Raw genomic sequence first — 18,761 nt, 5'->3', positions numbered from 1 at the left:
ACGTAATTTGTTGCTTCTTAGCTTTTTAAAATGAATTTATTATTTTTCAATATTTTGCTGTTCTATTTTATTCATATAGGTTCATTACTGAGTTATTAGTATTTTATTTTGGTTATGTATTAATTTACGGGATTTCTCTACATATCTGTTGTCCCACCCCCACCCACACTGGGCTGGTTAACAGTCCGATCCCACACATGACACTGAAACGTGACTCATGTGAACAATAGGCAGCACCCAAAATTCTACCCGTTATTTTAATGAAAGTGCAGACAGCACTGCCGACATTCAGCGCTGATGAGTTCTCCCAGTCAGAGACTTCCAGCACTCAACGTCCATAAACTCAGCCTCTCTTTATTACTGCATTAAAATAAATCCACACCCAGTTCATCAGAAGCCGTAGTAGATGTAGCATGTAGTTAGAAATATACACACAGAAAGACACTCAGTCTTTAATTAGCCCTCTTTTACTTCAGCTAATGTTGCTACCAAAGTCACATCTTAACTTACTGCACTTTGTTTATTTTAGCTTGAAAACAGCAAGTTTGTAAAGAGTTAGTTGATACCAAACGTAATAATTCACTAGATTATGTTGAAAGTATTAATCCAATAAAAATATGAGTACAAAATAAACTTGATGTTTGTTGCTGCTTTGTTTGTTGATGCTTCCTCTGTGATATAGCTGTATATGATATAGCTGTATATGCTGATATAGCATATTGTACTATGTGCTGTATGATTTTGTTCACCGTTTCTCATCTAGTCATCCAGTGTGCGGCAGCCTTTAGACGGCAGCAGTAGTCTTTCTATATTTGCTTCATCAGACTAAACAGATTAGGACCTCAGACTAAAATGTTAGGCTCTACACTGCTCTCTGGTGGACATCTCATGCATTGTACTATGACAACAAATAGCATTAAAGACAAGCTAATTTGCTTTTTAAAAACCCTAATTTATTTTTTGATTTTTTAGCCTTTCATTATTATACGAATTCTGACTCATACTTGATCTCTAGAACATAGTCGATTAGCACAGACAATGAGCTCCCTTTAATTAGTGAAAAGAACACAAAACCAGTTGACTCAAATCACACAACCCACTGGCTTTACAGTTTGCGTCCACTGGTGTTCTGCTCTTTACTAGGATCTTGGTGGTTCTTCTGTTCCAAAGAACTGTTCTTTTGGAACATGTATTTTTGTGTATTTTCAGAACCGTGCGTAGGTCTCCAGGAGATCTAGCCATGCACTAAGCCACTGTACAGTAATAGCCATAGTACAGTCCGCCGTTATGTGTGCAGATTCTTCTTTGCTTTAGCACTAGAGATACAAAGCTAATGTTGCTAACAAAACTAGAAGTCAATAGTCACTCAAATCTTCTCTGTAAATACATCTTCAAATCTTGTCTCAACTCAAACTGCATCCAGGTCTTCATTAAGTTGATGCAGACTGGTCAGTGTGGTTTAGGATACAGTATGACTTACTGTGAGCAATTAAAATAAACCAATTTTTGTAATTGTACTTGGGGCAGCTACTTTAGACAGCAGGCATAATTCCAACTCCAGTTCACATGATTGCACGTCACACAGGCAAATGGTCACTACAGATTACATTCGTAAAGTGAACTGTTGTTTCTTTTTATAAGATTTTATAAGGTTTTTATGGTGATTCAGCACAACACTCGGCTAACATGGTTCACACTACGTTATGCTGTATCCTAAACCACAGCGACAAGGACACATGTTGAGCGAATTGAGAGAAGTTTTGAGGATGTTTTTGTGGAAAAGATTTGGGTGACTATTGATAAAGAAATTGTTAGCAACGTTAGCCTCGTAATTCCAGAAGTAAACTAAAGAAGCTTCGCTGATTGACTACATCTGGGCTGAGTGGAAAGGTGTGTAAATCAGATTTTTGGGTGACCCATTCCTTTAACTGTCTGCAGTCTTTTATTACAGTTCTCAGTAATCTACATTTGTGGGATGTTGTTGGATTTTCATGTTTTGGTCACTAACTGATGAGTCACTGGAATGAACCAGGGCCCCGTATTACGCTTCAGAGGCCTCTTGTGATTTAGTCTCTTGCCGTACACAAATCCCTCTGAGCTCTCGGGGCCAAAACCATTCACAGGCAGAGAGGTAAAAACGAGAATGACCACCTTCTGCAGCTGTGCGCTCTCTCGGCCATGCCTCCTCTTCCTCCCCGCGGCAGGCATCTCCTTGGCGACGGCCCCGCTCTCCGATCGGACTGTGCCTTAGTGCTCGAGAGCTAGTTAGCAGCGTGCTGATGGGTAGAGGACGGCGAGGCGCAAGGCATCAGAACACTCCACTTCAATCCTATCTGCCTGTGCCAGCTTGGCCTGCTGCCCAGAGGGTGCATGTGTAGGGGAGAATTGGCATCAGACCAAGGATAGAGCATGCGGCTGCCGATAGCTGGATCTGAGCTATTCAAGGCTGCGTTAAGGCACGGCTGAGCGGAGAGAGCGAGAGAAATACCATAGAATGACCTAGACACAGGCAGCTGCAGCGGAGGGCGCTAGCATCAACACAGCTACTCTGCAGGGTAAAAAACACACGTCAAATTTACTGGATTTAAATTTAAAGAGGTCTCTGATATATTTGAATGGAACTAATTGTGCCTTCACTACATTTGAACACAATTATTCGCACCATAACCTTTTTTTACAGTAGCCATAAAATGCAGTTTTCCCCTGTTTTGGAGGTTCCTCAGCCGAACTGTGCAGTCTTTGCTCAGTAACATTGATGGAATACATTTCACTGGAAAAATAAACGCTGCTCGCTGAAATCCCCTCTGTTGTGTGGTGAACAGGAATGTTGACCTGTTTTGCTCTGTGTACTTTATTCCTCTGAATGTCACTGGATTCTCTGAATTATCAGGTTGTCAAGAAGGTGAAATACAAATATTGCTACATGCAAACTAACACTGCTGTGGATTTAAGTTGACATCATAAGACTGGTAACCTTAACAAAACACCACGCAAACCGTCAAGCTTTATCAAATGTGATGGTTAAATGTCTTTGGCAGTGGCTACCTGCAGTCTGAGTGGCTGATATTGTTAGAGTTGAACTTCAGAGGCTTTTTGAACATAACTAATTACAGATTCACTGGTATCAGGTTAGATTACAGATTACAGGTATCACAGTAACTGCTAAGTAAGTACATTAGTCAGGCCATCCAGAGAACACAGAGAACACACCTCTGTACTGTTCAGTGCACAATTACTGTTAACTGTTAACTTACTGTTAATAAAATCATTAACCTCAACAAATAAATAGAAATTGTGCATAGAGGATGATAACTAGTTTGCACTTTATATAAATTATATAAATTATATAAATTACAAAATATGTAGTTTGACTAGGAGTGTTGAGACTTTTGCATGAGACTGTATGGACTTTTTCATATACAGTTAATGTGATACATTTCAAATATCAAGAAATGGGAAGGGGAAAGGGGTCACACAGAGAAGTGTGTGGAATGGCCCTACACACACACACACACACACACACACACACACACACACACACACACACACACAGTTTCATAACTGCTACACCTCAACCATTTAACTGCTCAGGAGTTCAGCACACAGAACATGTTCCATGCTGAAAAGCGGCCTTTTGTTTGCCCGAATCTGATCCAGTTGAACTATTAATTTATGGCCACTGGCGGAGCCTCGCACACCCCCTACGGATACCTGTGATGGATGCACAGAGAGAGAGAGGGAGAGAGAGAGAGGGAGAGGGTTGCTCTGTACCTCGCTCCTGTCTCCTCCAGCTGCTCCTAACAGGTGCATGCCTGGCTCACGCCAGATGGTCAGCAAAATGAGGTAGTTGGCAGGTTCCTTCACAGAGCGGCCCGTCCCTTCACACATCTCCGGGCAAGAGAGAGAGATGGAGGGAGGGAGGGAGGGAGAGTGTGTGAGAGAGAGGTGTCCAGGAGAGTTTAGTAACGGAAAAATGAGAGAGAATCAAAATCAATTATTAACATGAAGTAAACTCACAATTTCCAAATAAGGATTAATAAAAATGTAAACTCCTGTGATGCATGTGAGATCTGAATGGAGGCCGCATGCAAAAGAATTTGATATTTGGATGGAAAACGACAAATCTGTGTCAGAAGAATCACATTTATATGGCAAGGACCTTCTTTGTGGTAAATCTGGAGAAGGTAGAAAATGGATGTCCACTCATCATAGAGTTAGACTCTTAGTAACAGTGTTTATTTATTTATTTTTAAATATAGTCAGAAGGAAAAACATCATAAATGCCCAATTCTGTTTTTGACGAAGTACTAGATTTTGTTGCAGTCCATAACTGAAGTGTGCAGCGAGTAAAAGGAGGATGTACTGAAGAAGTACTGATATGCAGACTAACTGATTACTGTTGTACTTTGTCAGTTCAGATGTGTTTGTGTGGTGCTTTTTAAAACAGGCATTAACATAAAGCAGAGTCAGCAGTTCAGGCCTTTAGTGAAGAAGCCAAGTGGCAAAGAGAAACTAAGAGGAAGAGGAGCCAAGACTCAGAAGGGGAACCCATCCTCCTCCAGTCGACACCAGACAGCAGGACAATAATAGAACAAAGGCAACATGTAATGAGAAAAATGATTAAAGATGTATATGACTAATAAATATTCTATAATGAATAAAGAAAAGAGGGAAGCCTGACCGCTAGAAGCTTTCAGAATAACCTAAAGCAATGAGAATAAGAATTAGACCCCTGATTGCCATGAGGGTGTTAGATGAACAGGTAAGGGACTGTATAGGAACTATAGTGTGAGGCAGGTGTACAAAGTCTAGTAGAGAGTGGTTTTAGTCAGAGTCAAACACAGACCGAAGAAGAGGTTTTAGTGAGAGACGATGGACTATTCACTATTCACTATTCACGTATCCATGACATCCAGCTCTCCGTTCCATTCACTCCTTCATAATGACACAAGCTACCTACATGCTGCCTTCTATGTAAACACACACACTTTCTCTGTCTCTGTCTCTGTCTCTCTGTCTCTCTCTCTCTCTCTCTCTCTCTCTCTCACCCTCCCTTGTTCACTGCTTTTGGAAGCACTATACACTGTTTTTACAGTATGATAAAGCTATAGTAGTTACCTTACTGTCATGTATCTTAGCTTGTGTCATGTATGCATCAATATTCATATCTCAACTATTTAATGACTTGCAGTTCAGATGAGTCAGAGGAAAAATGTACACAGGACAAAGTTTATCAATTTTGGAACAATTTTTGATTTTTTTGTGATTTTCAAAGTTCCTAATTTTTCGCAAAGACAAAAACGGCCTATTTGCTCAATGCTGACTGAAATCAATGCATGACCTCAGAGCTCTGTTGTGTAATGTACATTACATATTGGACATGTATCAGTGATATGAACTATGTTATGGTTCATACTACAGTGTATAGTTATACTATATATTTGACGATTTCCTTAAGATGTCTCCATTTAATGAACTTTAATAAATCACGTTTTTTATTGTGCATTCCAGATAATATCAAACTGCAGTTGAGTTGTTTTAATTAAGTAAAAATAACTCAACAAATACAGGTAACTTACAAAATAAACTTTATTTAAATGTAGTTTCTGGCAAAAGCAGGTAACTCCAATGGTCATTTCATGTTTCTTTTAAGTGCAATATTTAACATTCTTTAATGTAAAACAAGTAGCTGAAAATTGCAACAAAAATAATAATGAGCAATATTGTGCGATTATAAGCTCAGACCTCAGAAAATCATAAGGCTGAATCTTAAATGGCCCACTGTTCCCTGTATAGTCAGTATGTGAGTTATGAAATTTGGTCTTTTTCACCCAAATATTGGTCTTTGTGTATGAATCGTCTCTCATGGCTGAATCCAGAGTGGTTCTCTGTTAGACTCACTGAGCTCTGTTTAGATGCAGTAGCTGTTATTTAAAGACTACATTTGAAGGGAGGATCCATTTGAGCTGTTTTCTGCCTAAAACAGTTCGCAGCCGTGTTGCATCACCTGACCTGAATACTGCGCACTGATTGGCTGAACGGATTTATCAGGTTCTGCTCAAGAACAGCGCTGTCACTTGACTGTTTCTGCTGTGAAACGTAAACTTGTGATGCCTTGACACTGGACAATAATGGCCTTTGTGACCAAACGTATGTCGGGTTCAGAATGTGCAGAATGTTATGAATAACTCATAACTCGATTTTTAAAGGACGGCGTGTGTCGTTTTTTCAGATGAACTCTGATGAACTTATGTGTTTCTTTTGCCAGGTCCTGACAGAAGAAGGATTTGGACCAATCACCACAGAGATTGCCATGGCTAAAGAGTTCTTCTATGCCGAGGACTATCATCAGCAGTACCTCAGCAAGAACCCTGGAGGCTACTGTGGACTGGGTGGCACTGGAGTTTCGTGCCCAATTGGACTGAAAAATTAGCAAAAATTAGCATTAGCCTCCTGTATTTGCACTGTATGATCTCACTTTGCCTTAATTTCAGACACGTCTTCTATAAAAAAGTCTCAGTTTCAGATCTATAACAAAGAAAATATTGTCTGCAAAGAAATAAAATGATCCCGATGCAGCAGCTGTGTTTGTGTTGAATGCTGTTTCGTGTGTCTTTGTCTTGGGCCAGTGCTGGGTTAGATATCACAATAGTATCAGATCGGTACTGGTTTTAGTGGTGGATAATAAAAATAATTAACTACAGTTTATTTCATTTGCTGGATGATTCATATTGCTTTTTAAAAACGGTTCAAAAATGTGGTCTCTGGTTTACAGTAACATGAAGAGAAACGGAACTGAACAAAACACCCCAATCAAAACGTGCTGAGTCAGGTTTGTATAATCTCAGAGCAGAGTGTCCTGCTACTCAGAAACTACCCTTCACCCTTCATTTACTACAGTCAAAATGACCATTAAGTGTCATTTTTCAGCATCAGGGAAAAAAGCAGAAAACATATTTAACAAAAAATGACACACCGTAGCAGCTAAATATTATTTATGTGTTTTTGTCAGTTTTTAGTGTGTCCACTCTTTGCCTTTATTACAGCGTCCATTCTTTTCAGGAGACTCACTTTAGATTTTTCTAAGAAATCTGTAGGGATATTTTTCCACATCTCCAAAGTTCAGTTTTGAAATTACTTTTTCTGTTTCTCACAATCCCAGTAATCCCAGACACATTCAGTGATGTTGAGGTCTGGACTCTGAGATGGTCAGTCCACTGCTCTGATAAAACCAGTAGCTTCTTTCTTTGATTCAATTCTTTTTTGTCTATTTCATTTTCTCAGTAGTGACTTTTCAACAGTCAGACCTGTAACATTAAGTCGTCTTCTCACAGTGGAAGGATGGATAGAAACACCTGTGGATGTTTTCAGATCTGAAGCAGCTTGATTTTCTCCTCTCTCTCAGAGATGAAAGCTCTGGGTTGTTTATCTGATGGGGCAGTTTTAGTGTCTACCAGCTCTTCATACTGCATTTTGCCAGTGCTGCCCAGCACTGGTTCTGACTTCCATAATGTTCTCGTTGCCTCCTTCAAAGTACCGTCACACTCCTGATTCTGGCTCTTTGTTCCCGGTGCTTGCCAAAGCGTTGCTAGCATACTTGTATCATGGTGACATAAGAGGAATGTCTCTTTGTAATCAAATATGCAGCTGGAAAGTGTTTTAAAGTGCTGACTATGTCCACAAATATATATTCTCAGTGGTTTATTATGAGATAACGTGATAATGATAAATAGTGTCATTGCCCAGCCATAACTGCAATACTTGATACTTCAACCTGCCCCCCTCAGTGCTTTATAATGCTGCACACATCATTATAAGCAGTGCTGCAGTAAATCAGTTGGCGGTTTTGTTTGTTGTGGAAAGAAGTTCAAACTGAGTCACACTGTAAGCAAATAAAACAACCCAAACTCACACACAGACTGCAGCCCCGCCCCACACATCCTTCAGAGGAGGAAGAGCTGCTCTCATCATGGCAGGCAGGACGCGCTTGTGTGTGTGTGTGTGTGTGTGTGTGTGTGTGTGTGTGTGTGTGTCCTCGCATCCATCTGTCTCCTCCGTCCGCACACATATCTATTCATCCTTCCATCTGTCCGCTACCTATGTGTTTGCTTCCAGCCTCGCCACCACAAACAAGTGTTCTGTGCTGCTCAAAGCGCCGCCGCGTGTTTCATTTTCTCCCATTAGCGAGACGCTCCAGCACAGGAGGTTCGCTCTACATCCACAGCACAATCAGAGAATCAGGCTTTTTGAGGAGCCCCTGGTTTCCCTCAGAGTAATCCACTGAGCCGGTGTGACGGGCCCAGGTTCTGGGGCTGGGCAATCAGAATAATTACGCTATCAGAAAATGATTCTGATGTATTGCCCAGACGTGTCCTCCCACTGTTTTAGCGAAACACCAGCCCCAAGAATCGCTGAAATGAAAAACGACCTAATCATTCAGGTGTAAACAGAAAATAACTCACATCTACCTTCCCGTACTCTCTGTTCAGCTCATAACAAACGGTACATATTTTCTTTAGCATTTCAGCTTTTAAAAAAATCGCAAAACATAATTAAGATACTGTAAAGTGTAGTTGTGAACCGTGACTAATAGGGTTAAGCCTTCGGTTTCGGCTAGAAATGTCAAATCAAAAACAACCCATGACCCATAACCCACCAAATGAACCAACATATTAAACGCTCATTTCCGCTGGCTCCACTATGGGATTTCCAATAGTTTAATAGTTTAATGTTGATGTCTTATGCTAAAAATCCTTTTTCAAGATCTCAGCCCTCTTGATCCCAACCAAATCTTAACAGTGAAATAAAAGTACTACTATGGCTTTTACTAATATAGACTTTAAAGACAAGTTTCTATTAAATACAAATATCTTTTTTGCCAAGACCGTCTACATCCTTTAGCCAAGTGTGAACCACTGAGGCTCTTCTTTCTCTCTGTTAGTGTTCATTACTGCTCCAGTATCATTGATATAAATGAACAAAGGCTTCAACTCCCACATGTGCATAATAGAACTACGTTCCTGGTTTTCTTTCCCAGATTTCTATGCTGTAATGAAGGGTAGATAAGCTGAACGGTGTTTGAAAACAGGGCATGGTTTCATTTGGCTTGTACTTTTACATCTACTATTTGGCATGAAGTGCATGAGGAGTGTGTTTGGAATCATATTATTCTCCCAAAGGAACAAACATGCTTTACCATCTTGGCGATATTCAGTCACCTCTGCTAAAACAGACACGATGTTATTATGAAGTTATTACTGTTTTTCCTAAGATATTGCCAACTTTAACTCGTTAAAATCTGCTCTGAGAGAAGTTGATCATGTCCACACTGGGCAAAGTGAAATCTATCATGTGGCATTACAGCTTCCTGCTGTGTGTTTTCTGTCCCAGTGCAGTGTTCCGAGAGTTCCTACAGATCCTTAAAAAGTCTTAAAACATGTAAAAAAGTCATGAAGCTCATAAAGGCTTGAAAATGCCTCTTTTATACAACCTCATTTCCAAAAAAGTTGGGACGCTGTGCAGAATGTAAATAAAAACAGAATGCAATATTGTGCAGATCAAGTGAACCATATTTTAAATTAAAAATACTACAAATACTATTTGTACACTATTTAAATACTATTTCAACAAATCAAATGTTGAAACTGAGAATTGTTTTGGTTTTTGAAAAATATTTGCCCTTTTTAAATTTAATGCCAGCAACACATTCCAAAAAGTTGGGATGGGGGCCTGTTTACCACTGTGCTTCATCACCTCTTCTTTATCAACACTCTTACAGCGTTTGGGAACTGAGGAGACACTGCTGTAGTTCTGAAAGTGAAATGTTATCCTGTTCTTGTTTCATGCAGGATTTCAGCTGCTCCACAGTTCAGGGTCTCATTTGTCGTATTTTTCATTTCATAATGCAACAAATGTTATCAGTGGTGACAGATCTGGACTGCAGGCAGGTCAGTTTAACACTCGGACTATTTTAATACGGAGCAATGCTGCTGTAATACATGCAGAATGTGGTTTGACATTGTCTTGCTGAAATAATCAAACATTTTTAAATTTCTTAAAAAAGACGTCGTCCGGATGGCAGCATATGTTGCCAAAACATGTATATATCGTTCAGCATTAATGGCGCCTTCACAGATGTGCACGTCACCCATGCCATGTGCACTAATGCTCCGCTACACCATCACAAATACTGGCTTTTGAACTGTGCACTGATAACAAGCTGGATGGTCCCTCTGCTCTTTAGCCAGTGTCCATGATTTCCAAAAAGAATAAAAAATTTTGATTTGTTGTTCCACAAGACACTTTTCCACTTCATCTCAGTCCATTTTAAATGAGCTCGGGCCCAGAGAAGGTGGCAGTGTTTCTGGATCCTGTTTATATACGTGTTCTTCTTTGTGTTTTAGAGTTTTAATTAGCATTTGTGGATGCAGTGTGTTTTCACAGACAGTGTTTTTCAGAAGTGTTTCTGAGCCCATGCAGTGATTTCCACTACAGAATCATGTCTGTTTTTAATGCAGTGCTGCCTGAGGGCCCAAAGATCACAAACAGCAAATACTGGTTTTTGGCCTCGTCCCTCACATACAGAGATTTCTCCAGATTCTCTGAATCTTTTAATGATATTATGTACCGTAGATGATGAAAAGCAAAAGTTCTTTGCTATTTTATGTTGAGATTTTTGAATTGTTGCACTATTTGATGGTGCAGTCTTTCACAGAGTGGTGAACCCCTCCTCATCTTTACTTCTGAAAGACATTACTGACCCGTTTGACAGTTAGCATAATTAGTTGTAAGATGTTCCACCAGGTGTTTTTTTTAGCATTACACAACTTTGCCAGTCTTTTGTTGCCCCTGTCACAACTTTATTGAAATGTGTTGCTGGCATTAAATTCAAAATGGGCAAATATTTTTCAAAAAACAATAAAATTTCTCAGTTTCAGTTTGATATGCTGTCTTTGTGGTATTGTCAGTTAAATATAATGAATATATAATGATTTGTCCAATATTGTATTCAGTTTTTATTTACATTTTGCACAGTGTCCCAACTTTTTTGGAAAAGAGGTTGTACTATTTGTGGTATTTTTTAAGTCACTGTGTATATTGACATGATTCTGAATGATCTGACATCCACAAATATCTAGCCAACGCTGGTCCTGTGTTCAGTAACTGACCAATGATAAAGGGCTGGAGCAGACGTGTCAAACCGAGTTCCTTTCAGGCCACAGCACTGAAGACTTTAGTATCCTTCCTCATGAAACACACCTGATTCAACTTATCAGCTAATTAGCAAGGCCTCTGTGAGTTGAATTCAGTGTGTTAGAAGAGGGAAATGCTAATCTTGGGGAAAGGAACTCAGTGTGACACCCCTGAGCTGGAGGATGACCAACTGATAACAAAGTCAAACACACTGAAAAGGCCATCCGAGGGGTGTGTATCATTTTTATTCAGTCTAATAGAATAGAGTGGACACTGACACATGTGAGTGTGTGTTGTTGTGCAGTGGAAATGGTATTGAGATAAAATGGTGTATTTGTTTTTAAAATTGTGCAGCAACCTTGGTTTGAACTTCACCACAGAACTGAAGGAGTGCAGGGGGGCCTGGTGTACAGGGTGGGGTTCTGGTAAAGCAGAGGGCACGAGTGAGTTTTGGTGAATTCTTGAAGCAGGTGGCATCCACCCCATGCACCCTTTCCTGTACTGTTCAGAGCGTGCCACCCTGGGCAAAACTGGCACTGGTGCCCTGGAACCTGGCCTGTCATCAGCCTGTACCAGCCTGCTGTACTCGGCAGTGTGATGAAGCCAGGATGCACAGTGACGCACTCGCGTTGGCCATCCAGTTCTGAAACACACAAAGACACACACACACACACACACATTCACACACACACACACACACACACATACACTCACACACACACACACACACACACACACACACACACACACACACACATGCACTCAGGCATGGACCCAAGTTACCAGCACCTTCCACAGCCTGAAAAAAGGACAAATTTATGCATGGCAGCATTACACAAAGAACTGAACTACAGGAAACTACTGAGCTCCCAAAATTTCTGCCTAATTAAACAGTTAATATGTAAACAAAGTCATTCAGTGTGGTTTAATATGAGATGTTCCGTTCCATACAAACATAACAAACCAGAATTGTGCGCAGAAGTGCTGATAGCAATTAGATGTCTGAAGTGTTTTTAAACACAAACAATACTAAGAACTTTGTCCAAATATGCTGATGTTGCTAATAACAAACAAAACCAAGTTCACTCTCAGAAAAAAAGGTGCTAAACTGTCTCTGGGTCAGTTCCCCTCTTGTCACTGGGGTGGAACCCTCGAGGGTCCATCTCAGTACCTTTAGTCAGGGAACATAACTGAACCATAATCCACTGAAATGATATGTTCTAAGCTGTACTGACTCCACACACCCCGTCTCGTCTCCAGGCTTTTATTTTACTGTTCTGTTTAAAACATTCGGTTATGAAAAGGTACAAATACGAACTTTTCACCTGGAGAAACTTATTTAAGGTTCACAATCAGACCTTAAAACTACTGTTGGAGCTTTGAGGGAACATTTACACTGTTTGTACCTTGATGAAGAAAAATGTACCTGAACAGAACCTTCATTACTAACAGTGTAGAATCGATCAATACTATGCAAATGTGGTCTCCATAAACTTCGTCACTATTAGCTAAATTAGCAGTGATATGTGAATTATCCCTTTAATCATTTACTATAATATGGAGTGTGTTTTCTTGGAAAATCTTCTGTTTTAATTAAAGGAATTTGATGTAAATATGTAAACACTGTTAAAATGATGTGTTCAGTGTCCAGGAGTTTAGCCCCGCCCACTCTGACAGTATAAGGAGTGTTTCAGGCTGAACTGCTTTTTGAATGAGGCACAGTTCAGGACAGCCAATTAGAACAGAGAACATTTAAATATAACAGTCTTAAAGGCAAAATAACAAAAACAGCCTGTTTAGTGATCAGGGAGAAAGATACGTTGGAAAATAGTCATGAATTATGACCATTTTTTGGTATATGAAACTATAAAACTACACAAATGTTAAAAATAAAATATAAAAAGAGCAGGATTTGAGCCATTTCAACAAATCTGGTGTATTGATGTAATGTGGTTTATGAGGGATACCGAATTCTCTATATTTTTAAAACTTTATTAATTTGTATTTTAAAACTCATTGTTATATTTTTAAAACTCCTTCTAAAGCAATATTTTCTAATACTCTCTATCTGTACCTCTTACAGTCATTTGCAGAAATTGAGTAGTCCAATATTTCACCATGGTCAGAAAGATGATTTTGAGATATTTACTGACATCTTCTGGTGTAAACAGGTAAAGCCCTGGTCTGATAAAACTGACTGATGGTAGCTGCAGTTGCCAATAATAACTTAGGTATACAAGACTGCACAATACATACAAGGAGCAGATTTTTATTTTTTTTGTCTAGCCACCCTGTGATGGACTAGGTGTTTGTCCAGGGTGTTTCCTGCCTTCTGCCTACTGAGCACTGGGTTAGGCTACAGCACCTCCCACGAGATATATATATATATTGGGACACATAGAGGGGCTCTAAAGAGTGCCTCTTTAGAGCCCCTCTATGTGTCCCAATTGCAGCCTTAGGAGAGAACTACATCAGTGCGGACTCAGGAGTGGCCTCTCGCTCAAAATTACTTGAGATACAAGCAAAGACCAGAGTGGAGGGGTTTGTTCACAGCTGTCTGTTTCATGTGGCATAAAACATATGAGCTAAAATGCGTTAATTTACCTTGTCATTCAGTTGATCATGATAATGAAATGTGCCATCAAGGGGCATTTTTCTTCCCAATTTTAGTCCTGTTCAATTCCATCTGCTAACTAGGTCTCCATCAACGGCACAATACCACCAGCACATGCTTCTACCAGGTCACATGAAGCCAGCGCTGCGCTGAGTGAGGCCAATAACGCTTTGTTGGACTCCTGGCCACGGGTGGCTGTGGCATGGCTGAGGTTTGAACTCGTGGTCTTCCAATGACAGAGCCAGTGCTTTAAAGGTCGCTCAGCTCAGGCGTCTGTCTACATACTGCTGATGTCACCAAGCGCAAACTAGGAGGAGGAAGACCGAACAGGCAGCAACCCACACAATAAATATTGACAAATGTCCTGAAGTGTTTCTGCTTGAAATCAACCAAATCAAATTTTTGGGTTTTCTGTAGAAAATTTGTGCTGCACATACACCGATCAGGCATAACAACATGACTCCTCGTTTCTATGCTCATTGTCCATTTTATCAGCTCCACTTACTATACAATAAATAATATAACATAATTAATAAAAAATCCTCAATGATTCAATTTATTGAGCATTAAATTATTTTCAGTATTTTCCATTCAAAGAAATTCTGCCCTAACCGATACTGCCAGGGAGGCTTTACTGCTGTTCCACAAGAGGGCAGCGAGGAACCAGTGGAAAGTGTGAAATGGGTCCCCAAAGATGGTCTTTCAAAGCTCAAATACTACTAACTACCAACAGGCTATTCTACCAAAACTTCATAACATATAATTCCTTACTGTAACATGAGAGCATCACGCCTCCCATTGGGCCTCTGATCACTGGCCTGCCCTCCTTCACTGGACTGTGTTTATTATTTAGGACTATATCTACTCCCAGTTTTTCTTTGCAAGGTATCGCCGTTGCTGTTCCCAGTGCCATTAACTCTGACTCCTGTATTTTCATATTTTCCTGAGTTTGGATTTTTTGTCTTTTTGGCTTTCAATAGTTTTTAGTCTGGCATTGAGAAATTTAGCCAGCATTCTTTAGACTTTCTGTTCAATGTAGTAACAGCCAGATGTGTTTGAGATTTATTCTCTGAATTTGCATCAATGAGGCTTCAATGAGCTGGAACGAACCTGTGTGGCTGTGTGTTAAGCTGTTTAGGCCGTCTCGCTAAGCTAACACAGCTACTACTGCTAATGAGGATGTTGAAGCAAAAGCAGCTTGAAATAGCAGCTCCACATACAAACATACGTTCTTTTCCTCAGATTCGGGTCTTTATGTCCTCAAAACCTGCATCTGTGAATCTTTACTGAGCTGGAATCCACCTGTGCTGTGCTGTGGTGCAGCTGTAGCATGCTAAGCTACTAGAACAGCTCAACATGCCATTTTTGAGTGTATTAGATGGATGTGGAATATGAATTTGACAGATTGCCTGTCAGTTGTCCCATGCTGCTGCCTAATGTCTTTTAAAATTCAAAGTGTTAAAGGTTAAAATCTCTCAGACATTTTTTTGACAAATCCTGATAAATTTACTTACTCCATTTTTTGCTTTTATACAATATAAGAGCCCCATTGACAAACACTGCTCTGCGGCTGTCTGAGAACACAGGTGTCTTGCTGCACCCTGACTACCAGCAGCAGTAGACAGCCAGGCTGTTGGGAAGCACTCAAGCCAGCTAGTTGCATCAGAATCACCCCAGAAACTGCCATGAAAGAGCTGTGAGAGGAATAATAAGAGCTCAACCAGATTAGGCTTTAAAAAGACATCGGCAAAGAAATCAGTTTTATTTATATTGTGCTTTTTCCAATAGACAGTTTCATGTAGCAGCTTTACAGGTCATGACCCAACAGAACCCAAGGACTAGAGTGAAAAGGAAAACCTTCCTAATATGATATGAAGAAGAAACCTTGAGTGAAGCCAAGTTACAATTAAGTCAGAGTCACAGATGATAAACCTGCCACATTCACACCAGAACCTCTCTCTTATAATGAAGGTGCCGTAAAGGGTTCTTTGGAGGAACGCCATAGAAGAACCAATTGTGAATGTTTCTTTGGAGAACCATGTCTATAAGTGAGATGTGTGAGCTCTTTGGGGAACCAAAAATGGTTCTTCAGTGAACTCATTGTGACCACAGTGTAGTACGGAGGTACAGCATTGGCAGAGGCAGAACAGCATCCTCCCACAATGATGGTGCTGTTTCTGGGACACCAGGTAGCAACATCTCCACTGGCATCATGATACATTTCAGAACCTCAGGTGACGTCCATTCCCAATTCTAAAGGAGGATTTCATCTTCCTCAGGGCGTCAGAGAAGCTGGTGATCCAGTGACCCACCCCCAGATACTAGGCAACAGGAGCAGTGGTCATCAATAACTGCAGCTGGAGCTCGGGAGTAAAATCCTTGGTAGGGCAGTGTCAGTGTGTAGGACAGTATCAAGCGTTGCTGTGGGTTCAACTGCAGGTTGGAGGCACAGAGACAGTGTTAAAAACTGCAGAACCTGAGAAACTGTGGTTAAAGCAGCTGCAGAAACAGGAATAAGAAGACATGCAGTGCAGGGTTACCACCTGTCTGGGATTTCCCTGGATTGTCCAGGTTTTTGGTCACCTGTCCTGGAAAGAATTAATTCCACTCCTGGACACAAAATAAACAGGAATCCAAGCATTGTTATTGTAATACTATTTAATAGTGTATCTTATGAAGTTAAACTGCTTATTTTTATGCAGTGGAGACATTTGTAAACAAAGAACGAGCGTTTGATTAGTTCAGATTACCCTCAATGTAGACGCTGTTTGGGAATCGTCCACTGTTGGTGATCTTTAGGCCATATGCAGTACTTCAGTGTGATAAATGAGAAGATCAGGTTCTGTAGCTGAACTGATATCTATCTACCTCACACTGCATCATCAGCACAGCTCCCTGTCTGCTCAATGCAGTAGAAAAACAAGCCACTGAACAAGTTTGCAGGGCTGAGGAGGCAAATCTGAGCTCCCATGAAGCAAGTGCACTTTTTAAAGAGTTCTGTACATAATCAAGCAAAGTTTGTTTTTTTCTATACTGAGAGTGAAAATATGAGCAAAACATACTTCTGTGGAGACTAGTACAAACGAGAACGCTCATTTTGAGTAGATTACCACAGCAAACTCTCACAGTTCTAGAAACAGTAACGGACACATCAACATACCGTTCTAGTTTACAGTCTGGTGCACTATTACATAATAGTGTTCAGTGACTTTATGCTCACCTGGAAAAGTAAAGGCTTCTGATGCGAATGTCACCATCAAATACCATGTTGGTACCATTCTTGAACAGGTACGATAAAACTGGAACCTTCAGTACTAAACTGATGACTACCGGAAAAAGCAGAGTTCCAGTTTTTCTAGTGGTTCTTTGTGGAGTGGAAAAACACCCAGAGAGAGAAGAGAGACTGAAATTGGAACCAAAAACTGGATCGTAGTTGAAAGGCAGGACAAGAGAACGAAGAGTCAGAGAGACAGACAGCTAGTCGAAGAGTTAAGACGACTATCCAGAGACTTGGCAGATGTTAGACAGCTGGGGAACAGAAGCTACAGCCGGAAACAATACAGCAGAGGTGGCTGTGAAAATCACTGCAGAGGCGAAGACACAGGAATCAGTAGACGTCACAGACGCTGCAGGTAAAGGAGCCATGGAGGCAGAATATGCAGAGGCTGGTGTGACAAGAGAGACCATGGAAAAATAAAGACTACAAAAGCTGGAATCTTAAGACGGTGAAGACAAAAAACTGGGGACAGGCAGGCAGAGAAGCTGGAGTGGCACACAGACAGTATTGGAGACAAAGTTCTGACACTGAAGTAAGAACCTTAGACTTTACACCAGACTGAGCTTCACCTCAGACTGAGCTTTACATCAGACTGAGCTTCACCTCAGACTGAGCTTCACATCAGACTCAGCTTTACATCAGACTGAGCTTCACCTCAGACTGCTAGTGCTTTGGCATAGAATCCACATGAGGCAGTGACGTACTGAGCTGAACAGGCAGTGGCACAAGAACGGATGAAGTCCCTGAGAGGAAGGCAGACCGATGACATTCCTACTCCTCCTTAACATCAGTAAAGCACTGGGGACACCAGCAGGCACAGAAATGTCCTGTTTTTGCCGGTTGGCCAAATGCAGCGTGGAGCAGAGCTGTAAACCACCCCCAGTGTGTTAACTCACTGTCTAATGTCATTGTTAAACCGTAGCAATACACGTCTCAGAATGTTTAGAGAGTGGAATACAGCCCAGTGTCACTTACTGCTTTCATGGGAGGTGAAGTTTTCTCCTCTGCAGTGATTTCCTCAGCCACTTCCTGCTGTGTTTCCCAGGTTTTCCGTACATCAGAGTTAATCTGGACGAATCCGGAAGCCAGCGTCATTATCACAAGTAGGTTACATCATAGGCAGTGTTACTTCCTCTGTTGCTGCCCTCTGCTGGTCTTTTGTGTTTTTTTCTTTCTTTCTCTGTTTCCTAGGAGAAAGTGTTTGGATCAGCTGATCTGGTGAAACTGATGTCAGCTGACTACCATGCATGCTGTGATTGGTGGCTGAATGAAGATTCGCCCTTGATAAAGCGACAGCCATAAGGTGCAGTTGGCCCGAAGTGGTTTCTCCACGTGGTCCATGGTGGTCTTTAGGAAAGCTGTGGTTTTGTGTTCTGTGTGTTTGTTGTTCTCCTGGCGTTTTGGAGATACAGACCAATTAGAATCATGATCTAGATTTGATGTTTGCACTCAGTTTTGTTTAGCTTTTATCTTTTTGATACTTGTACTATGTTGCCTGTTTTCTGATACTGTAACTCACTAAAAGTCAACAACTCTGCAACTCTTTGCCTTGACATACAATACCTATTCACTTGAGCATTGAATCGATGTGCTGGTCTATTTGTTTTTGTGTTGCTATCTGTTTTTCCCTAGACTAGATTAAATCATGTGTGGACAGTGTGGGGGTCATAAAACACT

At 40.7% G+C, this 18,761-nt stretch overlaps 1 protein-coding gene and 1 long non-coding RNA gene across 2 annotated transcripts in view; one reads left to right on the top strand and one right to left on the bottom strand.

Moving 5' to 3' along the window:
* msra (methionine sulfoxide reductase A) overlaps positions 1-6,581 on the top strand; it is a 112,015-nt gene extending 105,434 nt beyond the window's left edge. The window contains exon 6 of the mRNA XM_036581167.1: positions 6,269-6,581. Coding sequence (XP_036437060.1) covers positions 6,269-6,433 — 165 coding nt within the window. The 3' untranslated portion in view covers positions 6,434-6,581. The remainder of the gene's footprint in view (positions 1-6,268) is intronic.
* Positions 6,582-15,477: 8,896 nt separating this feature from the next.
* On the bottom strand, positions 15,478-18,152 carry LOC118816133. Its single transcript, XR_005007846.1, has 3 exons — positions 18,060-18,152; positions 16,351-16,417; positions 15,478-16,240 (listed from the first exon to the last, which is right to left on the bottom strand). It is a non-coding gene; the product is annotated as an uncharacterized LOC118816133 (long non-coding RNA).
* Between the last annotated feature and the right edge of the window lie 609 nt (positions 18,153-18,761).

The sequence above is a fragment of the Colossoma macropomum genome, unplaced genomic scaffold, assembly GCF_904425465.1.
Source record: "Colossoma macropomum unplaced genomic scaffold, Colossoma_macropomum, whole genome shotgun sequence".
Classification (NCBI taxonomy): Eukaryota; Metazoa; Chordata; class Actinopteri; order Characiformes; family Serrasalmidae; genus Colossoma; species Colossoma macropomum.
This window is presented reverse-complemented; position numbering and strand designations above follow the sequence as displayed.